The sequence below is a fragment of the Rhamphochromis sp. 'chilingali' genome (genome assembly GCF_963969265.1).
Source record: "Rhamphochromis sp. 'chilingali' genome assembly, chromosome: 4".
Taxonomy (NCBI): domain Eukaryota; kingdom Metazoa; phylum Chordata; class Actinopteri; order Cichliformes; family Cichlidae; genus Rhamphochromis; species Rhamphochromis sp. 'chilingali'.
The window spans coordinates 25,750,757-25,776,291 of record NC_137948.1 but is presented as its reverse complement, the minus strand read 5'-3'; the positions used below and the strand labels follow the sequence as shown (position 1 = coordinate 25,776,291).

Genomic DNA, 25,535 nt, shown 5'->3' with positions numbered 1-25,535 from the left:
TGGAAATGTTCCTCTGATAATTGGTACAAAGACGAAAAAGCCTTTTAATTCAGCCTGCACACGCTCATCTAAAGACAAGCCCATTTTAGTGTTGGATATTTCTGGCCATTATCGATAGTTAAGCTAGTGTCAGACCCATTTGATGCTCCCCACAGCCAGCTATTCAGCTTCAGTGTGCGTGAGCAGCGAGTGCTCTCCACATGAGCGAGAAGAAAGCTCTTCGGCACGTTTCTCCTTGGTTTAGCTGGTCGTGACTCGGAAATGAAAAAGGGTAGTTCTCAGAATGTGGCTGTAATTAGGTTAAGATTCTTTTCCTATACAACAGTTGACGGCTCACGCTGTTTGTACCCTCTCAGAGTCAGCACGGTAAGGTTTATAAGATAGCTCCTTTTTTCCCTAACCCTTTTCCAGAAGATCCTCGAATGCATGCTTTATAGTTTATAGCAACCTGAGCAAAGGTGTCACGTGTGCATTTCTGTGTGTTTGATTGTACAGAAATGTTATCGGCAGTGTATCAGTTGCCTCCCGTGCTATCTCAAATTTCCCCTCACGAGACCTCTCACCTTTCTCTGTGACACAGGTGAGGAAAGGGAAAATTGACAGCATGACTCAAGTGGTCCCCCAACCCAGCCTCTCTTCCAGGGCGCCCTACCACGCAAAACCTTTCTCCATACCAATAGTTTTGCCCCTGACCTCAGAGCTAAGGACCCCCAGCGCAGAAGCAATGGAAACTACACCCATGTCTCACCAAGCCACCTCAGACACTGCCTCCCACGTCGACCCTCACGACGTCAGCCTCTCTGAAAGCATGAAGGGCCTCAGCAGGTGAGTGTGTCTGGTGTAAATTATAAAAAAAAAAAACCCCATTATCGATGGCTATGTGTGATTTATGTTTAAAGTGTTATTTGTGAATCTTGTTTTTCAAAAGAGTTTAAAAACCAGGCTCATTTACTCTGAAAAATGTGGCCAGCCACTCTTTCAGTTTTATGACTTTATTAGCATCACAGTATTGTCTGCATGATGCTTATGACTGGTGTAAAATCATGTAACACACACAGCCACACACTTCACTGCTAGATGCCTGCATGACATTAAAAGATACCTTATGGAGTGAAATATGAAGGAGGGGCTCTTTTAGTGGTAAATAGTTCATGACTCCTGTATACATATGCAATGTGGTGTTAACCAAAGAACCTGTAGCCTGAGCCCGGTGGCAGCGTTTGTTTGGCGTGCAGAGCAGCCTGTCACAAGAAGCTGAAACTGGAAACCTCTTGGTGTTAAGTGCCGTCCTGGAATAGCAAGACTGCAGCTGTGTCTGTTGTTGAGGTTTTGCTTTAACTCGGAGTTTAGAGTAGAACTGCGTTCAATTGAACTTCACTCGTTGGCCAAAAATCACTACTATACTATTTAACATTAGCCTTTTTTTAAACATGCTACTATTTATCCCAGTTTTTCTCTTTACATAGTGATAAATCAAAAGTGCGTAGAATTGGATGCGGGAAGTGGAAAAACTGCAAATTATAAGATATGAGCATGTCGCATGTGATGCTTCCAAGTATTTGGATAAAAAAAGGTGACGACGTTTTTGGCTTCTGTGACCTTTAGTATAACATTAATCAGTGTCTGACTCCTGTCATCACAAGATCCTTTTACGCGTTACATAAAAGTTTAGTTTGACACGCAAACATAGAAACAGAGACAGCCATGCGTCCTATGAATGAGCAGAAAAAGTATTTGCCCCCTTCCTGATTCTTTTGGGGGGATATCTGTTATTCTTACATGTTTCAGATCATCAAACAGATTTTATTATAAGAAAATCGCGTTTGTAAATGATGATAATTTCATTTATTAATTGAAAAAAGCTATCCAAGCCTTGCCCTATGTGAAATATATTCATTAACTGTGAATAATCACATTTGTTTTGGTTTTTTCGGAACGGTGAGTTCAGTGATACGAAATCAGGAAAAGGGCGATATGTCTTTCACAGCACTGTGCTGCAAGGGTTTATATACATATAGCCAAGATCATGCACTATATTAACCCAGGTGCTGGAGTCAGAAATGCCTGGAATACATTAAAACCATTCTGTGCTTCCAAGGTGGCAAATGCTTTTGTCACCATGTCAGAGTGAGAATAAATCTTCAGGTGGATTTTCCCCACACCCTAAAATTCTCCTGGTCCACTTGTATCTGGTGGCTGTTTACCGAGTACCTCCATAATGTGCGTCAGCAATCTGAACTCACTGGTATTTAGTATTAGGCACATGCGATGTGCCAAAAGACTTGAATTACTTCACCATGTCTAATGCAAGAAAGCAGCAGATGCTCTATAGTCGTGTCTAACAAACTGCACTGTGGTATTTTTTGTGGTGTTTATAGAAATTTAATTTTCTGTTATCATGTGAAAAAATGCTTTACCATATAAGTCAAAATGATAATTTTCCACAAATATAAATCTGTGTTTTCATGTCTGTAGCTGTAACTCATGCCGGGCTGGCAGCTTGCTCTCGCTTTCTGTAGGTATGTGTCAAAGAAGTCTGTACCAGCATAGTGCTGCTTATACCACAGCTGGACCTGAACTGTTTTAGATCCAGTTTAGCTAAAATGAAAAGAAAAGTGCAGATTTATCTTGTCCAGGATAAGTTTGATTAAAATATGCCTAAAAATATGCTATACTTTTTTAAGGGAATAAAATGGGAAATCAGTTTAGTTTGCATCAAATTGATGGTAAAGAGAGCACCACATCATCGTTGTTTGTTGTTGTATCATATTAAATCTAACACATCGTTTCACAAACTGCTCCCATCCCGGGTCTTCACCACAGACTTAAGATCAAAATAATCCTTCTCAGGAGTTCCTGGAAGTAGCTCCACTTGTTGTCCACTTTGCTTTTTTTTCTCTTCTGTATGTATCAGAATCCTCCATACACTAAGTTTGTTTGCCTCCGGCCGTCACCTGTACCTGAAATATATCACATTAATCTGATTCATCGTACAGGCCACTCTAGCCAGCATAGCAGAGTCATGACAAGCTGTTATTCTCTTAGCATTGCATTGTTGCACACTGGGAATGCATACTGGCTTTTCTGTTGAGTTGCCATGGTTCAGTGAATATCATGATGTAACCGCTGAGATTCTTAGAAGCCCGTTGGGAAAAGGTGTGAGTGAGGAACATTGCAGTGTGCTGTGAATGCAGGTTCCCTGTGGGTTAGCAGTATTGTTGGCCGCCTGTCAGGAGGTCCCGTCCATCAGCCTGAACATCAGACAGCACACACTGTATTTGTAGAAAGAAGCTGCTGGCTAGATCAAACTGGTTTTCTAACAAATTGCATACTGGTGTATTTTTTTTTCCAACACTCATATGAGACGGTGGCCGTCAGCTGTCACTCACACTGTAAGTAAGGTAAATATTTTGCTTGGCGCTCTGATCAGATTTGTGCTTATCAAACTAATAACTAATGACTGTCATATTTCATTTGTAAACCATCTAGACTGAGCTTCTGTGTTACCTTAACAATGTAATAAATATGTAGTGAATATAAAGGATATACAGTACAAGCAAAAGCAAAAAGTTTGTGCATTCAGTGAAGTCATGCTAAATTCCACTTTATGTTTGCAGCACCCGCTCAGATAATGGGTTTACGTAGCTTAATTTTAAGATTAGCAATGCAAAACACAGTGACAGCACCTACAAAGTAATGTCATGGAAAATGTTCACGTCGAGATTTTTAATCGTACGTCTCCTGTTGTTGTCGTTGTCGTGTGTAATGGAGAAATTTGGGGTGGGGGGCAAGGTAAAGAAGGACTCGGTGAAAGCAAAAAAACTTACAGCTAGATTTTTTAGGTGAACATCGGGACTACGTTTTTTGTGGGGGTTTTACACATTTTTAAAAATGTTGAAGAAGCAGAGCGTGTCCAGATTGACCAACTTGCCATTAGTAGCTTTCCGCTTAACTCAAAGGGATCAGGCATTGTCGGAGTATGCCTACAAAAGCTTCTTGTTATCCCCTCAGTAAGGTAGTGGGTAAGCAGGATTTCCGCTTTTTTCTTTTGCAATTCACAGCGGCAGTGACGGCACGCACTATTTTAATACGCTTGCCAGACTGTGTAACACCCGGTAAGAACATGCGGATGTGGGGGAGAAAAAAACTCACCCGTAAAGCTGCAAAAGAATTTGGAAGAGTTATGTAGTTGAAGTACCCCTTCACTAAAACAAGGAGTGTATGCACATTTTCCGTACATTGGCCAATTTAAGAAGACTTTTGAAGCTCAGTAAACTTTGGCCCAATTTGATCGTGCCTGACTTGAAACCGAAATCCTTTGTTTTGAACTTGTTGATGTGCTGCCCGGATGGCCAAAGTGGTCCGCCCTCACGTCAACATGCCCGCTGCTTACAGTAAGCCAATTGCAGGAACAGCACGTAGCAAAGCAGTAGAGTACTAAATATTGAGTGAATCTGATCCACAATAACATGTGCAAGCTGCTGACTAACTGTGCTTGTTTGATGTCATAGGGTTTATGTTCTTATGTATCTGACACTCATACTGAGATATATAAACATTCAAACGAGTATGTTTGATCAGTTTGCTTCAATCTAAGGAGAGGGAACTATTGCTGGAGAGATTAGTGTTGGGTTCACCACACACATTACTTCTCTCTTTTTATAGTATTGAGTTACTTCCTATGTAAAGTAACATTATAATACCATTTACTTCATGACATCCATGCTACTGTGTAACATCACCTGAGATGTGCTGTCAGGCAGCTACAGCTATGTCCGCACATTGAAGCACTGCGCTTGTTACACATGACTGTGACGCTGACAGGAGGTAATTAGCTGGCATTTCAGGATCTGGTTGCCTAGGTAACCCTGTACCGGCTTGAAGTTGAGAAACATTTATCTCGGGACCTGCTTTACATCGCTAGCAGTTATTTTGCCCGTCGTGGCTTGGAGTTGCCAAATATCATTCACTTTCTTCTGTCTGTGGTCACCACATCACTGCAAATTGTTTCCTGTGTGGACGCAGCTCTAAAAATATAACGTTGAACTTAACATATTCATGCACAAGGAGAGCATGGACACATCTTTAATCTTTATCTTTTATTTTACTATCACGTTATTGTTTCTTTGCACTGTAAATTCAAAATAATGTTCATATTAAACCTGTCAGGTGTGTAGACTGCCATCTTTGTTTTCCTTCCCACACAAACTGAGATTTTTTGTTTTGTTTAGTTTTCTGTTTTTTTGGAGAAACGTGCATGCGCATGAATTTTTGTTTTTTATAAAAACCACTCAGCAAGTTGAAGGGTTATGTTTATACCAATATTGTAATACTAATTAGTTCAACAATTAGTTTTCCTATTAAATGTCAGATTACCATATTAGATTAAATTATTGCAATGTTGTATCTAATAATGATTGTTAAGACTTAGAGAGACAGCTTGACTTCTAACTAGCAGCAAAAGTACAAAAGTGCTTTAGTTATTACAGGTTTGGGTAATTAAAGTGTAAGTATACTATAAATAGTGTAATGTGCATACAATATACTCCTTTTATAGAGCTGAGTATAATACAAATACCATATTTTATGGTCAAATTGTATGTTTAGAGCAGCTGTGAGTAAATTGGCAGAGCAGGTTAGCAGTTGTCCTGCAAATTTCCAAATGCCCTTGAGCAAGATGTTGAAATCGAAGCCCAAAGAGTAAACATAGGAAACACTGCTGAGGTCAAGTGGCCTGCTTTTAACAACCATATTTGTTCAAACTTATAAAATTAGATGATCAGATGGTAAAAGTAATATTTTTCTCCCTGACTCTCTGTGTAGTTAATTAGCTGATTGTTTTGAAATCAAAGTAAAAGCCTGCACTGGATTGCAGTTACAAAACTATCCGCTGTTCCGTTTTTTGTCAGCATTTGGTAAACCAAACCTTTTGTCCCAATGTTATTTAGATCTAAATATAAAGCACTGTAAGAGTTGCTTACACAGCTACTATCTTCTTACAGAAACATCCAAATAAAGTCCTAACAGTTTTATAAAATGTAGTAATAAGTCACAGTGTTTTAAACTGAAAACATGCCTCTTTGTTTCCCTAATTTCTTGAAAATTGTTGATTAATTTGTAAAGTGGATGAATCGGTTTTATTTATTTAAAAGGTCTCATACTAAATTTAATGAACATACAGAAACCTTACTGAGATCTGTCAGCACTTTTTGATTTTTTAAAGGTTTAACATTACAACAGTTCACGTATTTGTACCAATCTTTTTTTTCTTTCCTTGTCTCAGATAATAAAGAACTGAGCTCTGCTTAGGCAAACAAAACCAGGTGATTGTGAAATTTTTTAACTAGGATATGAAAAAGTTAGGCAACCTCAAAATTAGTGCCAAGGTTGAGTTCCTCTTATTGTTGCTTCTGGCATACATGCAGCAGCAGCAGTAGCACCTCAGCCTATATTCCAGAGCAGCACATAGTTCTCTTGGTTCATAATAATTACCCGAGACAAGCTCCACAAAGGCACTGATCTGTAGCACTGCATGGCCATTATTCTGCAGACAAAAGCCAGTCTTGTGCATGTCCTTTTTTTAGCTGCAGGGAAATCTACTGTTGTGTGGGGAAATGTAATGTTTTGATCTCACAGGACTTTGCGCATCTTGCACACTAATTGAGTCTGTTTGTTTTCATATTTCAGCTCCCAAGATGAAGACAGACCAGTATCTCCTTTCTACATGAGGTAGGCCTCCTGTATATGTGTTAGAAAGCAGGCAGGACGGGAACAGACTGTGTTGTTTTTGATCGGAGGTGTGGGGGAAGTGGCTGCATGCTGCCTCAGTGCATTATCATCAGAAACAATGAAGCTGCCAGTGAGAGGGGCAGCAGGGCAGCATGCACATGCAACAGTTTGCTCAACACTGTTTGGTTATTGTCGCAGAGACAGCACGTTGTCAGAAACACCGGCCAAGTAGAGGACGCAGCAAAAGACAGTGTTCACAGATGATGTGCTGATTACAGATACATACGTGGACTCTTTTTTTAAAGTATATTTAATGCTGGCAAATATTTTGCACCAGCTTCCTCGTATGAATTCATGCCAGTAAAAAATCTTGAATAGTTTTATCCTCCTAAATGTGAGGATTTTCCTTTCTCAGCAATGTTTCTTTTAAAAGTCAGGATAACAATTTAGAGATAACTGATGGTGACAGTAATCTTTAGTTGAGGCAGTGTTGTTTCTCTCTGTGTATCTCTAAGGGATCACCTATAAACTCTTCCCATCCCCACTCACTTGTCATGCTCACGTTCATTGTGAGTAACTCCATTTCCTACTTGTCCACTGTCACATGCACACATCTAGTTGGAAGCACAGCTGAGCTGTCTGCTAAGGTCTACATGCATCTGTCACATACAAAGGCTCTCAGACTGCCACTTAGTTGGTTAACCTCAGCCCGGTCAAACTGGATCACAGATTGATGTATTTTATTTCATTTTATTTTATTTTCTGTTTTGATTTGCCAAGAGCCTCTGAAGGTCCTGGCTAACATCTGACTGTGGTGTAATACTGGATTACCTGAGCGAACGTTCCCGGTTACACAGTGCCGGGATTTAGCTGGCATAAGCTTCAGCTGGGAAAGCTTTGGAGTTGTTCCGTTCCCACTTTTTACGCCTTAAAGACCTGTTGACTTTAAAACACCAAAACAACCACTGACTAGAGAAACACATTATTTTGGTCTTACTGTTATTTGCAAAGTAGTTTTCTTAGTTAGGGGGTCCAGAGTGAAGCAATTGAATTCAGCAGTCCTTAAGCTTTTCTACAACAAAGAGTTGCCCTGTTGGCTTTTTAAACACAAAAAAATGCACAATAGGGGAATTAAAATGAGAAGACCTGTCATATCGTCACAGAGCAGACTTAAAAGTTCAGCAAATCTTACAGACGCTATAAAATTGGAAGTCCAAATTAATGTTTTGAGTCTGCCTGGAACTATATTTCTTTAGGATTTTATAAAATAATGTTTGTTTTTATCAAGATAAAGAAGACTTATACTGTTCTCATGCCTGTTTATAAAGTAGAAAGCTAAAGAATTTTTCTTGGATGATAAGACCTCGAGGATTACAGCGTTTGGACAAGAAACAGTGAGCCCATAATGCATGATGAAACCACAGCTTTGTATTGTGTTACCAGAGCCAGCATAGATATTTGCCCTTTTGACCCTATCTTTATAGGGTGTGGCTTCATATTTATTGCACAGACATGAGAATGGCCAGTCAGTCAGTATCACCAGCCAGAAAAGAAGGACATTTCATAAACACATTTATTTATTCTTAAGAATTTATTAGTATTAATATTTTAAGTTTGTGAAGGCGTTTCACCTCTCATCCAAGAGGCTTCTAAAGGTGGACGAGTCCCAGGTATTTAATCCCTTTGGAACAGGTCAATGGATCACTGTTGATCAGTGGAGTCATCCCATGAGCCAAGGTGTGAACAAAGGCGAGGATCATTACCATCAGCGGGGGTTAAGGGTGGAACCACGGTGAAGAAACCTTGGATGAGAGGTGAAACTCAAACGAAGTCCAGTTTCCTTCTTTTTCAAGCTCTCAAGACGACCATGATCTGGATGAATGAGAATCTACACGGACATCTTCATTAATGCGTCATTATCACTTCCTCTTGTGTATCAGTTATCGATACACAGGCACTTTAAACACAGTCATGAGCACTGTATTGAGTTTCCCTGTAATTCCCACCCTCAGTCACAAAATGCCAGTCTAATTTTAGGCTGAAAAACTGGTTACCACTTGAACGCATGTTGAAGTGTAACACACCTTGGTGCTGCATAAACCTTTAAGATCATGTTGTCTCAGTCAAAAGTAACTGGAACAAACCTGAGCAAGACAACTGTTAGCTGACATGCAACTTGTTCTCCATGACTCTTCAGGTGTAAAGCTAAAAATAGTAGAACTAAAACAAATGGTATCAAGTTTGTTTAAAGACAAAACACTCATGCCGTGGTTATGGAGTAACAACAGAAATGACTCTCGGTGTACGTTTTTACAGCTAGGCAGTGAAATTTCACACTCACTTTGTTAATCTGCCGTTTACCTGGGCTTTTTGGCGTAGTTTTATATGTTAGAGTACTTTCTAGAAAGGATTGGTAACTTTGCCCGTTCATATCCTGGCAGTGATGTTCCTGTTGCGCTTGTGATGTAATGAGTCGTCCCTGTTGCCCCTCAGGTCTATTTTTCCCAGAGTTCATAGCTAAGAATGTCTTTATTACTCACCAGACAGCCATCCCGTCACATACCACAGTGGTTTTACAGTTACCTCTTCAGCTGAAACCAAGTCAGTGGGGCACTACTCTCTCTGGGAAGTGATGCCATCTTCCTCAGAAAACTGCAACACTTCTTATATCATGTGCCAACCAAAAGACTATTTGGCTCGACTATAGCTGCTAAATCTTCAGGAACCAAAATCTTTTGTAGGTAGTGATGCTAAGCTTAAATGTCTAAATGTTTAGACTAATGTCTAAAAACCAATATGGATGGAATGTTTTTTGCTGAATTTTTAACTAGAGTACAGCCCACTGTGTATGGTTTTAATTTCTGATCCATATTTAGTTTTTTTTTAGGTTAAAAGAAGACAAATAATCATGTGTTACTCCTTTGGTTGGCTCTATCGTATCCCGAGATGAATCTGAGAGTCACGGGATCATTTAGATATAAATACATTTTTCCTAGCTTCCTGTACATCTAAATCTGGATCTTTTTCGTATGGGAAACAGTTCAAGCTGAAGTCATGGTCCAGGATGAACAGACAGTAGTACACAACTTTTTTGTTGTAAGCAGCTGCAAGCTAAAAAAAAAAGCCATGATCTACTGTCATGGTGCTATATTTGCAACTTAGAGCATGGCCTTGGTTTGTTAGTCAGAGTGCCATAAATGTTTCTTGAATTATGACAGTCATCAAGTCATAGACCAAATATGTAATTGACTGTCTTATCACCTTTTACCCCCGCCTGCCTTTCGCATGGGCCACAGCCCTAGAAAGTTGTAGACAGCTCTAGAAACGTCTGTCGTATTTTAGGCTTTAGTATAGATCGAATGTTCAAAATGTGACATTTGTGACAGCCACTGAATCAACCATCCCTTTAACTTGTCGCAGATTTGTTACACGGTAGCAATTTTCTTAACATGATATAACCAAGGCGTTCAGTTTCTGCTTCTGTCACAACTTCCCCTTTCTGTTTTTCCCTCCGTTAAAAATGAAACTGCACTGAAGAGAAATGTGATTTTGTTTTCAGGAATTTGTATTTGTGAGTAGAGAAACAGAAGATTTAAAAAAATCCCATGTGGATTATTTGAATTCCTTATACTTGTGAGTACTTTACAACTTTGTTACTATTACACAGTGCAGCAGGCTTGCTTTTAACTCGGCCCGGCATCCTGCCTTATAGATTTGTTATAGATTTGGTAATATCAGTACATGCCTGTGGCATGTTACACAGCTCCACCACAGTCACCTTCACAGTACACCATCATGCCGTTATTATCTGGTCTTTCATCAGCGATCCCATTTCCAGTTGTTATTACTGTCAGCACCACTGTTTATGGAAGATTTCGTTTGAGGTCACCCTCGAAGATGTTGAGGAAGCTGTAGTCCAGGAAAAGCAGACATGATGTCGATCAGTTGGTCGAGGCCAAAGCAACTTCCTGAGGAGAGCGGATTTTTCTTTTGCTGTGCCAACTTAGTCACAAGAGTAATGTGTTAATGTAATTATGATCTAACACTTAGCTAAATATGTAATAAAAAAAAAAAGACCAAAAAGAAACCACTTAAAACTCATTCACCCTGTAACCTATAAAATGTGAGAAAATGACCCTTTACATCCTAACCCTACGGTCACAAAAGATAATGTTTAAGATTTTTTATTTACTTGTTTTTTCTCAGTTAGACTTTGTAGGAGGGAAAATACTGAAACATCGAAATATTTTCAGACGTCTGAATAAAACCTTTTAAAGATGTTTAAGCAGTGGTGATGTAACAGCGGTGTTATGTTTTTTTCTACAAGCATTCAGTTGAATCCAGGTACTTACACAGGTTACAGACACATTTCATGCTGCATATAGTTTACAATCCTATTGCTTTACCCTACAAGTATTTAACAAACAGAGGGCGTTAAAAATAAAACCAAAATGAAGTCAGAGATCAGTATAAAGGTCCATGACCGTGTACTCTGCTGCTGGACTTACTGGTAGCCATGGAAGCCAGCCACTTTGCTCCCCAAGGATCCATTTAAGCTCTGAACGCAGCTGAGTTTACCTCTCACCCATGCACTTGATCACCAAAGGCCACAACGTGAGCCTCGGGGGATTTTCAGTGTTGCTCAGTGACCTATGTGAACACTTGTTTCTGCGCATTAAGCTTCCCTTCTTGTTTTTCTTTCAGTAACCACCTCTCGCCCGTCCACTGCAGACCTGGTGTGGTAAAGTAGGTATATTTCTGCTTAAAATAAAAATAAAAAGCAAAGCTCTTATGAAACAGTGAAGAGCATAAAATGGTGGATTTCCTTATCTACTCATTGTGTTGCTCCCTGAAGTTTTCTGGACAGGACCATACGCTCAGCAGTGGAGCAGCACCTCTTTGATGTGAACCCCTTAGAGGATCAGCATTCAGACGCCCACGAATCGACCCCGTGCCCTTCACGGGTGACACTAACAGCGAGGCAGAGACGTAGGCACCAAAGAGAGCAGCAGCATCAGGAGGAGGGCCAGAAACACAGGGAAAAAAACAGGTACCGTGGGCGTGGCATAATCATAATCGATGTTACTTGCAGAAAGTGGCCTTCATAGTGGAAGCACTACATCGTGTTTCTCCTCATTTATCATCTTAAAGCAAAATAATTGTAATTTACTTGTCGTACTGACCACTCAAAGCACTTTAACCACACGTTCATACAGCCTCTGCCTCGCATACATGGTCAATTTAAACTCACTAGGTTACTCAGCCTGCATGTCTTTGGACTGTGGGAGGAAGCCGGAGTGCCCGGAGGCAACCCACGCAGGCACAGGGAGAACAAGCAAACTCCACGCAGAAAGGCCCCGGCCAGGGTCGAGACCAGGGAGCTCCCTGCTGTGAGGCAACAATGCTAACCACTCCACCATTGTGGCGCCCACTTTCATTATGGAGGTCTGACCTCAGAGGCTTCCTGCAGTGATACTACAATGATACTTTCAGTTGCTGTTTCAGTTTCAGTAAACAGTGGTGAAGTTTTGTTCTGTGGGGAGAGCTTTAGTGTGCAGTCATAATAACTGGTATCATTCCAGTAAGGAGCTAATCCTTGTTGATGAAGACCTGGTGGAGTCTGAGAGATCAGCGGCACGTGGATTTTGGGGAGTGTCTCAACAGCAGAAAATGTTAATAAGACAGGACAGTAAATAGACTTAGCACAAACACTAAACAGCACATTAGCTGCTTGAGAACATATAAAAAACGCATCGGGATGACCTTGGGCATTTGGTTTCCAGAAGCATTTCATCCGTTTTTAATCTGATTTAAAACCGAGCAAGGCGAGCAGAGAGAGAGTCCGATGGAAGGCAGATGTCTTATTTCATCACCCTTTTCCTTTTCGTCTGACAACAGAGCGCCTTCCGTCACAGGAGACACCAACAAGGAGAACGTCCCGTCGAGCAGCAGTTCAGGCAGCGTGGGGGAAGACATGAGCAGCCGTGTGGACTCACAGGAAGGCCAGAGAAGTCACGCTGAGCGAACCCCCAAACCCAGGAAGCCAAAAAAGAGCCCAACTCTCATGCAGCTAAGCGAGAACACGGCTGCCCACGCAGTGAGTCACACCTTGTACTCCCCGTCTCTTTTCATCTTTATGAGTGTGACATTTTCCCTCCTTCTTTACTATTATAATTATTATTATTAATAATATTATCATCGTGAATTCATTCCTCTTTTCCCCTTGTGCACATGGCGTCACCACATGCAACAACTTCTCAAACTAATGTACCAATGATGAATGAAGCATTCATCTCAACTCCCTGCCCTCCTTGTTTCTGAGTCACCGCAGATAATTGCCTATTGCAGTTGACAAGAATCACTAAGTGGAGGCTGTGCAGCATCCTAATGGTGCTCTGCCATTAGACACCAGCTTGTAATGTGCAACATAATGCTAATTGTTGCACACTCCTTCAAACGTAAAGGCCAATTATGAGAGTGCAGTTAGCCGCTGCTTTTATCTGTTTTAGATGTCATGTGGATACATGAGTCCAGAGGTTTCTTTAGTACTGAGTACTTTTTAAAAATGTAGTAAAATACTTACTGACAGAGATTCTTATTCGGATCATTAACAACAACGCAAAAAGTGATCGGCAGCAGGGAATTAAATTCAGTGGAAAGAAAATTATTGATTTAAAAGGGCGGAAGCTTTGGCTGATTATAGCAACAGCTGTGTTTCAACAAACAAAGAGAAAATATTAAGTTGAAAATAAAGAAAAAACCTCAAAACAGAAATGTTTTGATGATAGTCATACACCAGTTCTATGTTTGTTGGCCACTTTATTTATAAACATTTTAAATACGGCAGTTTAAAAAAATGTATTCTGATCATTTGTGTGTTTATATTCTATGTTTTTTTTTTATAAACACAATTAGCTCACACTCAGTTTTAACAATATAAAAATATTGATTGTATGAGATCATTGCTTGATTCTAAATTAAGCAGCAGGTTTGCTTTGTAGTAGCTGAATGCAGCAGGCGTTTCAGTAACTGTGAATAAAAAAAAGAATTTATTTATTGAGTTTTGGAGTTTACTGCTACATATATTAACTACATCATAGAATATCTAAGGGTGGGTTTTCAGGATTGGGTAATAAATTGTGGAATTACTTGATTTTTACAGTATTTTAATGAGGTGAAGTTAGTCCAGCACTTTTTGTTTTCTGACATTTGTTTGTCTTCTTTTTTATGTGAGGAGGAAAAAGTATTTTTGTCTCAAAACTCACATTGAGAGAGAAAGATAAGAGAGAAGGCTACTTCAGTTAGTTAATGGGCCTTTGATTAATGAGCTTTACAACTTTGGCAACTTATTTATTGTCAGTTCAGTTTTTAAACAAGTAAATATATTCAAATTGGAGCTTTTCAACTGTGACATTTTATATGTTAAATAAGTAATTAATTATTTTAATAGTTTATTTAATGGTCTGATTGTAAAAAAATTACTTTAGTATACTCAGCATTCAGGTAGTGTGTGAAAGCCCTGAAAGTCACAGCAAGGTCACGGTGTGTGGTGCTTGTGGCTCAGACTTGTAGTAACCTGATCTCTGCAGACTCTTGAGTACGACTTCACAGTTGGCTCTTAAGTGACTTTTGCTGATGTAAAGTTGAGCCGCACCGTTTCGTCTCATTTAAAATAGCTTTGTTGCGTTTACACACTCGCACTCAGTGAGCAGAATTCGATAAGTGCAGACTGTTTTTATTTTTTGAGCCTCCATGAATCCTCCTTGCGCAACAGCACAGATGACACAGAGTCCCTTGACACACATACGGTGAATGCATGATAACTGGCACCACTGTGATTGGACGGTTAGATGACTGTAAGTATCTGTCTCCGTTGGTGGGCACAGCTGTCTCTGTGACTGCCAGCTCTTTAGGTCAAGAGTCACTGAACTGCATGCCAGGCGCCAGCTCCCAGATGTCTGTAAGGTGTTATAAAGCAGCATGTTCTGGACTATTTGACTTCTGCAGTTGCTGGGAAGTTCAGATTTGTGGTTTTAAGTGAAATTTCTCAGTTACGTTTTAATTCAGTATAGACTTTGTTTCTTGCAGTGAACATCATCAGGCCAAAATTGATGCGTACCCAAGAATCTTCATGGCCTTTGCATATTGTGTGGTTAAGTGCTAAACGGGATAGCGTGCTAAGCTAAGATGATTAGCTGATACACACTGCACTGCTAAAGCATCAGCATGCAGGAGCTGCTAATCTTTGTGCATCTTTACTGACAAGTGTAGGTGACCAGCATGAAAAGTAGCTTTGCACACTCCCCCTGACACAGACTGACAACAGTAAGCCCACGTCAGGTATCACATTCAGTGATCAAGTGGCCTTTATCACATATTTAGGTTTGTCGAGCATGATATAAGCAGTCCAATGAAATTAAAAGCAAAAACAAGATGAGCTCATCAGAGCAAAACCCATTAAAAAATAAATAAATAAACAGTTGCAAAATTATGCCACTTAGCTAATTACAGTTTGAATGTGTGTGGTTTTAATAGTTCAAGGAGTTTGCTGATAAAAGATCTGATGATAACCAGAAACGCAGATGCTCAGGTACACAGAGGCTCTACTAGTTCATCTGAAAGCAATGTTGTTGAGCAGGTTGTTGTTATACAAGGGACAAGAGTAAGCAGGCTGGCAAAAAAAAGTGAGCAAACCAAAGGCAGAGTCCAAAAAACAGAGAAGGTCAAACAAAAGAGAGGAAAGTTACCAAACGATGAAACGTCTGAGAAAGGTCATGTACAAGAGGAGCGATATATGCCTCTGGATTAAAACCAGGGGAATAACAGTGATAATTCGGTGTTCTGCTGGGAAGCCCTGAGGCCTAGCATTGATGTAGATGCTGCTTTCACACATACCACCCCTCCCAAACATTCCTGCAGACCATGCGCACTCCTCATGTTAACTGCAACCTCCCCCAACAGGAAAATCCCTCAAACACAAAGCCCAAGGCATTGACCTGATCTCTAAACTCACCCCACAACCCGCATGACCTGAAACACCACAAACACTAAAGGACACCCCCAAAGGTCCCGAGTTGATCTGGCAACACTTTGGAAGGTCACCACACACTCTGATTTGACCTGAATCAGTAGATTCAGCTTTGTTTAATAAATATCTAACATGACTACGTTTGTATTTTTAACTTAAAAAAGAAAATAAGACACCCTCCTCTATTTTACGAGGATATCTACTGTTATCTGTCGTCTCCATAGGCACAGTGTAACAATATTTCCTCTTGTTCTGCAAGCTGTGGGCGTCCTAAGGAGGGGCTTAGCAAAGCTTCATCCATTCATTATTTTTTTTAACTGCTTATCCAGCTTAGGGTCACGAGGCGGCAGGGTACACCTTAAACAGGTTCCCAGCCCATCAATAGACCGATACAGAGCGATACACAACTACACGACTGTGGCCTGTGTCTGAAATTTAAAAATCACTTAAAAAAAACAACAACAACACAAAAATCGTGAAAACCACTGGCTTTTGTTTTGACCAGTGTGATTTCTCATCAGTGTTTTTTTTTGGCTGCAGCACTCACGGGCTTTTGCTGAACTGAAACTCCTGAACCGTTCCACAGAAAATGTCACCTTAAACAAAAGGAGATTTTTAGCCTTTCCGTGAAAGGGGATTCCCCCCCAATCAATATTCTGACACAAACAAATCCTTATTCTTTCTGCTCTTTGAAACACCGAGTACAGATTTTAAGTTTAGTGGCGCCGTGGGTGTGAGCATAAGGAAACAAGCCACCTTCTCCATCTGCTCGTCTCCGATTCTAATCTAGACTAGCACACTCATGACATGATTAGCATGACTCATGTCGTCAGGAGTGCTGAACCAATATCGTGGCTATTTTTCTGAGCAGCACAGATGGATCTTCGTCGCAGCTCGGGCCCCGGCTCTGCCATCACCAACGTACTTGTGCCACAGAGCGGCCATCTGGAGCCGGCATGGCGCTGAACCCTGGAGGCTGGTGCGGCATCCTCTCAGCTGGTGGTTAATGCCCGGGTTGCCACTTGAGCACCACACAAACACGGTTGACCCCAGCTACATGCTGACCTCAAAAGTTTCTAAAAGTTGTGAAGTATAGCTCAGCGTGTCGTGCTTACCTGGGAGAAATATTAGGGAGCCAGTCACCATCTTCTAAAATCCAACAATTTGTATTTATTCCACTGATATAAATGTATAACTTTCAGTATAATCATTATATTATTCCAGTAACTGAGGCAGATGTTAGGCGCTATAGTAAAAGAATTTCACTTCCTCTGTTTCACAACTGCTGGTCAATCATTTTTTAAATTCCTAACCACTGCACTGTTAAGCTTAGTGTGCTGGTGTTTTGTTTGTCCCCATAAGTTTGTGTGTCGATGCAGCTCGAGTCCCTGTTAGCTGGCAGTTCTTCAAAACATTTTGTGCCAGCAGCAAAAGAAAACTGATAGTGGGAAGTGAAAGTCGCAGTGTTTTTCACCAGCTCATGTGCACAGGTGAAGCCGGATTCGCTTATAAGATGATTGTGACAATGCCATTACAGTAACTGTGTGCCAAACACAGTAGTGCATACTGTTCTGCACGTTGTACATGTTGGCCTATACATACTGAAAGGATTTAGCCTTTTAGTTGTCAGCGAGTTTCTCTCGACATCACTTGCAGACGCAGAGGATACAAACACAGAGGAGTGCACGGTATTTGTGAATATTCCAATAGCATCAAACCAGCGGAATCAATAGTTCTGCTGGTGGGATGCAGAGTGACCGCGGACATGTAACAGTCAGATGACAGTTAGAAAAAATAAACCTGTCGAGTGTGGGGGCCTCGAATTTTTGCCTTCCAATGTGTGGCATGCCAAAATATCTGAGAACCGCTGCATTAAATGTGTGTGTGTGTGTGTGTGTGTGTGTGTGTGTGTGTGTGTGTGTGTGTGTGTGTGTGTGTGTGTGTGTTAGCCATTGAAACACAGTTTAATCTTTATTGAAAATATCCTTCTCATCCATTAAACCCCACTAACACACCCACAGCCCACGCCATAGCACTGTCAGTTTCACCCCTCCTTAGCACCAGCTGCACCTCTCATCATGCTTTAATCATGAGAGTGGCTGTTCTGGGCAACAATATACTGTGTGTGTGTGTGTGTGTGTGTGTGTGTGTGTGTGTGTGTGTGTGTGTGTGTGTGTGTGTGTGTGTGTGTGTGTGTGTGTGTGTGTGTATTCACACACTGATATTGATCACTGTGTGCAAATAATCAAAATAATAAAGCAATAAAACAATAAATAATATAGTAATAAATATTAATAATAATAATCACTGTGCTAAATAGGTGTCAAGTAAATGTGAAGTAAATGACAGCATCTCTCTTTTATCAGTTTGATTAGTTGTTCTGAGAAAACAGAACCGGCGCTGTTGCTGCTTCTCATCACATTACATGATAAGTGCACACTTCATTTGTCTGATGGCCATCTGCCACACTGGTAACACTTTAGAAAAAGAATAAAGCACAGTAACTAACAAGGGACAAGTATAGAAGTAATCAATACTCACTGCTACTAAAAACTACAAAAAAAGGATTGTCTTGGTTAAATTACTTTTGAGGAGGGTTCTTTGTTCTCTAAACAAGCCAGCAATCCACGGATGTAATTTAATTTGCTTATCAACCATTCAGTGAATTGTTCTTGATGCACTTGGAAGTGTTGATCATGGGTAATCAGGCTTATCACGAACCAGTAAGGAAAACAAGTTGACCCGCCTGGTGCCGGCTGGTTCAAGCCAGTTTCTCAACAGTCACAGTCACGAGTCATTTCATCTGTTAAGAAAACTAGCTACTCATGGTAACTAGCTGAAGCAAACCCTTATTTCCCTAACAAGTTTTATTTGTTTTTTGTTTTTGTTTTTTAGTCTAGTTAAAGTTTCTTTTCAAAATAAGTGTTTGAGGGTACTTAAAGAAAGATGTTTCTGTTATCACGAAACAGTACACTTGTATGGGGAAAGTGATAATGGTAGCATGTAATGCTCAATTTGCTGCCAACTATAAATGATACATACAGTAAGCTTGAACAGAGCTTTCTTAGAGCACTGGCTGCCTGCCAAACAGCTGACTAGTCTTTTAAGTCAAGCCGGTTAAAATTAATTCGTGATTGTAATAAATTAGTTTGAATGAACATGTCGCAACTTGTTTTCCTTACAGCAGAATTTCTGTGAGTACTTTTACTGTCAGCTAATCAAATGTACCAGAACAAGTAGGATGAGCTAATCAGGCATTGAAAGCGAGCAGAAGGTTTATGACTCTGAAACGTCATTTACATATAAAAGGGTGTGAGGAGAAAAAGGGTGACGTGCTGAAGGCGTTCTGGCTCCTTTGGGGTCAGATAAGAAAAACTACACAGTCATTGTTTGTATTTTCACAATTTTGTGTCCCAGTTGGATTTAATTAAATGTATAAAAGGTCTTATTTAGGTCTCACCTTAATTTAAGAGTTGCAAAAAAGGAGATCGTCGGATTAGATGTAACCACTCTCATGTTGTTGTTTTTATGACCACAGGGATTGTTGTAAACACATCCACTGGGACTAATTTGCAGAGCTCATAGGGTGGGTGTGGCTATTCCGTATTAATGTTTTTCCTAGAATACAAGTCCTGCTTCAAAAAATGCCTTTTGTAAATGAAATAATGACGGTCAAGTTTCAGAGTTATTAATTGTTCCTTCTGAATATGAACAGTTTACCTGTTATTCAGCTATGAAGAAGACTCGCCCACTAAAGAAACAAGAGTAGACAGGACTGGCTTCATACAAGCTAAACAAACATCAATTCAAGGAGAAGGTTGTTTTACTCAAAGACCACAGTGGATCTGACCGTTTGTGGGACTCTGTGAAAGCGTCTGATAAGACTGGAGCCAATAAATACTCACAAATACTTGGGCATGTCACGCATGTGCCAGATGCTGCAAAGGGGCAAACAAAAGTGCCTTTGTCCGACAATGTAAAGAAATACTGAGAACATGTCGGATGATGTGCTGTAGTATGGTGCACTGCGCTTTAAAGGCTTGTGTGTATGAGTGGGGGTGTATGTGAGGCATTCATTCTTAGATAAACTGATGCTGCGTGGTTTGTGAGTGTGTGTGTACTTTGTGAGTACATTGATTTGAGAGCAGTGACGGTAAGCGCGTCGAGAGGGAAGTTTCTTCTGTTTGTCCGTCACAGTCTGCACGTTCTCTCTAGGCACCATTAGATCCTGGTCATATCCTCTGTGGTTCACATGACATCAGAGCTGTTTTGGGCCCTGCGCCCTCCGCTAAAGCCACAAGGATACATATGCACATACCTGAGACCGATTATTCTTTCCTACAGTAATCTGTCATTATCATCAACAACAACTATCATTAACCAAAAAACAAAACAAAGCTACTTTACAGTGCAGCTCTTTCCTCTAAGCCGTCTAGTAGCTGTGAGTCCTGATTTGTTTTCCCTAAAAATAGTTTGGTCCCACGCCTGGACAGATTTAACTGATATGTTGATGAAAATGCATGAGCTGCCAAGCGCGAGTCTTTTCAACTAAATTATTTACAGTATGGCCCAAGGGTGACGGAACAGCTCTGATCTCGGATAAGCAAAGTGGAATTTTTGGATAGTCTCAAATCTAAAAATAGGAAAAAGAGGGAGAGGCTGATGGGTAAAAATGTGGACTAAAAAAAAGCAGGAAGTGGATTACATGAAGTTCTTTTGCTTCATCTGATTTTTTGTCTGCAGAGAGAGAGAGAGATGCAGGGAGGGGGGGCAAAAAAATTCACTCAGTCAGTCTACGTGTGCTGGCTCACGATTTGTGCTTATTCTTGTTCTTGCTTCACGCCCCTCCTCCCTCGCTCTCTGTTCCTCTGTCTCTCTGTGTGTCTCCAGCACACCCCTCCCTTCTGCTCTTGCTGCTGTTAAACAAACAAGTCCAGAGCTGGGCGGGTGGGGAATATATGCATGTCAAGCCAGAGAAAAAGCAGGGAAATCTACCGTGGAGAGAAGAGAGAGGGGGAAAAGAAGAGCGGGAGGGGTGAGGAGAATCCTGTGGATGAAGGAGAAGGCGGAGCGAAGCCGCTCCTGCTCTCTAGCAGTCGGCTAAAGACAGATGGGAGGATGTTTTGACCAACTAGGGGAGCCAATCGCAGCCAGGGAGCAGCCCCCTACATTAGGGCAGGGCTAGTCTGAGGGAGTGTGTGACTCAACTTAAAGAGTGTGTTCACAGGCAGCCTGTTGTTGTTGAGCGCTCGTTTCTTTTCTCTCATGGTTGTGCAGACGTTGAAGACGATGAAGATCCAGGAGTCGCCGGTCACTTGTGACGCGGGTAGGGTCGGCGGAGAGGTGCGCGGCCCGGACTCAGACTGCGAGAAGACAAGCTGTGAGGACGTGCCCCGGTTGGATCTGACAGCACTGACTGAGGACAACAACTGGGGAGGTGAGCCTGGAGACCACCTGGCTGTTGCTTAGATGTTTCTTTCCTTTGCTTTTAGCCCATTTACAGTTTGTCTGGACAAAAGGACACACATGTCCAGACAGCAGGTTCAGGATCCTCCACCCCAGGTTGGGTGTTTGGGTCGCAGCTGCACACCTTCTGCTGCCTCATCTGCTCCTCCTCCTGAAGCATGCTGCTTCTGCTTTCCCTGCAGAATTTAATTGTTAAAGATCCTCTAGGTTCCCTAGGCTAACTATTTCTGCAGGAGAGACACCAGAGATGTGTTTGTTTGCTTGGTTAGAAGGATTGCAGTACTGCCTTCATCTCCCATGAGGAAAATATGAAAGTGCAGCAAATACTCGATCTGTGGTTTTATTTAAAGAGTAAACAGTGAGGTTCTAGCAGAATCTATCACCTATGTGGAAAGCCTGTGTGCAGGCTTAGCAACAGATGACCACTGCTGTTGTTTTCACTCACAAATCAATCATTAAAGGGTCGGCATGGATGGCGATAACAGCATACCAATCAGCTGGCTGCACAAATTTAGGTTAGGTTTGGAGAGTTTATTGATCATGGCTGAACTGTTAAAGTTCGTGCTCCATTTAAATGTTGACGTCTCTGCACGTGCCTGAGATGTCAGCTGTACGCGGGATCCTAATTTATTGATCCTGGCTTATCAAGTGGCATTACTGTTAAGAGAATTTGCAAAAAGAGCCTTCCTTCAGCCGTCAGACCTCTCTCGAGCTTGTTATTAATGTGTTTGTTTGTGCCGTGACTGCGCTGTGCGCACTTTCGATTGTGTTGTCAGAGTATTGCAAGGGTGGAGGTTTCTGTGTTGATTGGTGAAAGCCAAGGCTTTTGCTGAACTGTACTCTGGAATGATGGCCAACGTGTTCATTCGCACACTGGAAGGACATGTTTCTGCATGTTGTGTTGACATCTTTCCGCTGCGGCGATTGTCTTTGACTCTCACTGCCTCCGCCACCGCTGCTGCTTCCTGTTTGAAGCAAGAATCAAAACTGTTCCATGCAAGCAGCCTGTCAGTTTCAGCAGCCGCGTGTTTGGAGCATTAGTGGGCAATTGCGTGTTTGGTGGAGCTCTCTAGCGGCCGGACCTCATAGAGGGAAAACACCAGCAAGCTTTAGATTTGTTGTTGTCTCATAGTGAAGTGTTGTGTCTGAGATATTATGCTGTTTAGGTTGTTTGAAGTCATGGTTTGAGCGATTTTGCCCAGCCTGGTAGACGGTGTGTTTACATGCTTGTAGTTAAAATGTAATTTGTGTTCTAGTGAGGCACACCGCAGTGAGTTACAGTTCTTTATTCAGTCCACGTGGCGGTTTTACTCATTTGTATACCATCCTTTGCATCTTGCCAATTTCTTCCTCTTCCTTAAACTCCCCCCACCTCCCCTGTGTTCTGTACATTGTGTCCTGAATACATAACTAAGCTCGTGGAAACAGGGCGCCTGCATGATTGGCTGTGACAGGCTGCTTCACATGAGAACAAACAGCGATGGTCATGGTGTGTGCAAGTATTGTGCAAAGCTGAACTGTATTTCCGTGTAGTTGGCAAGATTATTCATCAGCACAGAGTCCCAGTGAGGAATTGCTGCATACTGTACAGAAGGCATACTGCGGGCCAAATGGCCATGTGGGTGAATGAGGGCTTCAGGCAGGAGTTGGAGACCTTTGTCCCAGTAAAGTTCTAGCATGACCTGATATTTGGTGTCCCCCGCCTGTGTGCCAGCGGTGGTGGAAACAACAGTGGCCGATTTTTTTTTCAGACAGCGGGAGACAGAGTTATGGATCTCACATGTCCCACGAGTTCATTAAAGTTTATGTGTCTGTGTGTTAGTTTAATTTCCAGTAACTAATTCAGCAGGAAGGATGCCTGCTAGTTCTTTGGCTTATTTCTTACTTCTCTTTCTTTGTTTTTCTTCCTTCATCTTGTCCTCTTCTCCTTCTCCATCCCCCCCATTTCCCTCTTTTGTTCCTCTAGATTCTCCGTTTTGTAACTCCCCTTTCCTTGATTTCAAAAGCATTTTCTATCCAAGTTGTTGCGATGGTAAGTCTCCCACTAACATCACTGTCAGTGCTGACTGGCCTTTTCTGCGAGTGAGATGCCAGAGTGAAAGAAAGGAAAGTCTGTCTGTCTGACTTTTACCGCTGCATGGCAACATGCTTGAGTGATCGGGAACATTGTGGCAAAGGGTGGCACGCCTGCGCACACGCACGCACACACGACCTTTAGTGAAATGGCACACCGGCGTATTTTTTTGTTTCATTAGTCCAGTTAATCCTCAGCCATCAGCGAGCAGTTGATTTAAAGGATTAATTTCAAATGCCGTGAAGCCTTACTGGCCGGCTACACTGCACTAAGCTTGATAATAGGCCTCAAAGGAAGACCTTCAGTCTGACTGAGGGTTTGTTTGCTGTGAGAGAGCTCTAACAAGCGAGAGCCCTGCTACTCGATGAACTGCACGTACCTGGAAGTGAAGGAGGACCCCCCGGGACTCCCGAGCTGGAATTTGAGCTAAATCATTTCTCATACACCTTAACCCACCCCAGCTAAGAAAAATATGCATGTGCGGTGTTGGACAGGGCGTGCATATTTTCCTGGTTGCATACTGACACCTTGAATGTTTACACTGACAGTTGGTTTCCTTCAGCGCTTGTTTTTACTCCCTTTTATCTGTTTTCTCGGTGTAACGTCTCCCCCGCATGTTTTTCATCACCTGACACCTGATTTTATGGGTGTCTCCTGTTCCATGAAATCTACATCAGAGTTCCTGCTGACTTTTATGTTTTGAGACATTTCGTAGAGAGCTCCTAGTTTAACTTTTAAACAATCAGATCATCCTCGGTCTGCTCTGTCGCTCTCTCTAACGCACACGTGCTCGGACAGATGCGCCGTTCCCCTGTCGACGTGTCGAGTGGAAACTAAAACACAAGCTCATCACTGTACCTCTCATCAGGGGTCACGCCCTGACATTATCCCACAGAGTGCCGGGCTTTATTAATAGCCCGGCGATTGTCAGGGGTATCTGCACGGCTATTTTCACCAAGCATAATTATTGCCAGAGTGGAGACTCTGTAACCAAGGGATGAATAAAGAGAGAGAGAGGCAGAGTGGGTGTGTCTTACCCACAGTTTCAGAGCAACATCTGTGACTGCTGAGCCCCAGAGGAAATTCTTTTTATTTATTTTTTTCCCACAGCACATCCAGAACCTTCCACCGAGCCAGAGAGGCTCCGAGATGATGTTAGCAGGGAGAGAAGTCGCTGTCTGGCGTCTTCAGGATGAGAACCGGGGCTGATTTTAGAAAACGAGCCGTGCATGCTGTTTGGCTTTCCCAGGACACTTTCACATTTTGACCTCCTATATTTGCTCTGACTTCACAAAATATACATATATAACCCAACAGGAAAATATGTGAAATGTGACATTCGGTAGCGTGCTAGCCACCAAAGAGCAGCTGAATGTGTTCTGATAACAGTGCCCATGAACTCACATCGGATGTTTTAGTGCTTTTATATATTATCTTGCACAACATCACACCTGTAAAGTCTTTTTTTGGCAGTATATTTCTCCAGTTAAATGTCTTCTTGATTTTTAAAGTAGAGATAAGTTGATGGCGGTGCCTGTTTTGGTTGGCAGAGCTAACGGATTTAAGAAGGCTTTTCTCAATGCGGCTGGTTTTCCAGCATCATATTGTCCCAACGTTAAGGACTTTCCATGCATAAATGTGCCGATGTGCTGACTAATCTGCTGTTTTTTCACATTCTCTTATGTCTTGCGTGTGCAGAATTATGAAAGTGCGATGAAAATCTTGACATTTTTGTTTTTGTGTCACTCAGAACCAACCCCGGCGTACTCGCTGCAGAGGGAGAGCATGGACCGCGAGGAGGCCAGGCTGTCCCCTCACTGTGGGGGGCGTCTGATCCGCCAGCTCCTGGAGGAGTCCAGCGACCCAATGGTCTCCCCTCGGTTTTACGCCTACGGACACTCCCAGCAGTACCTGGATGACACGGAAGTGCCTCCATCGCCACCTAACGCTCACTCGTTCATCAGGTAAGCTGACGTGTGCTTTTGCAGAGCTGGAAGGAAGGAACTGGGAGCTGTAACAGCATCATTTATCTCAACAGTCGCAGGCGGAGTTCATCGCTTGGCTCCTGTGATGATGAAAGAGAGGAGCTGACCTCCGCCCAGCTCACAAAGAGGATTCATGTACTGAAGAAAAAGATCCACAGGTTTGAGGAGAAGTATGAAGAGGAGCGAAAATACAGGGTAGGTAGTAACGACCGGTTCATTCGTCATTGTTAATAAAGCCCCGCGCCTTAAAGTC

At 41.9% G+C, this 25,535-nt stretch overlaps 1 protein-coding gene across 5 annotated transcripts in view; it reads left to right on the top strand.

Annotated features, from left to right (window-relative positions):
- The window catches only part of fam13a (family with sequence similarity 13 member A), a 50,051-nt gene that overhangs the window by 19,774 nt on the left and 4,742 nt on the right, over positions 1-25,535 (top strand). For all 5 annotated transcript variants that reach the window (XM_080879718.1, XM_080879720.1, XM_080879717.1 and 2 more), the window contains exons 8-15: positions 581-825; positions 6,688-6,729; positions 11,434-11,475; positions 11,585-11,779; positions 12,628-12,826; positions 21,035-21,194; positions 25,048-25,261; positions 25,336-25,477. In XM_080879718.1, coding sequence (XP_080735844.1) covers positions 581-825; positions 6,688-6,729; positions 11,434-11,475; positions 11,585-11,779; positions 12,628-12,826; positions 21,035-21,194; positions 25,048-25,261; positions 25,336-25,477 — 1,239 coding nt within the window. The remainder of the gene's footprint in view (positions 1-580; positions 826-6,687; positions 6,730-11,433; positions 11,476-11,584; positions 11,780-12,627; positions 12,827-21,034; positions 21,195-25,047; positions 25,262-25,335; positions 25,478-25,535) is intronic.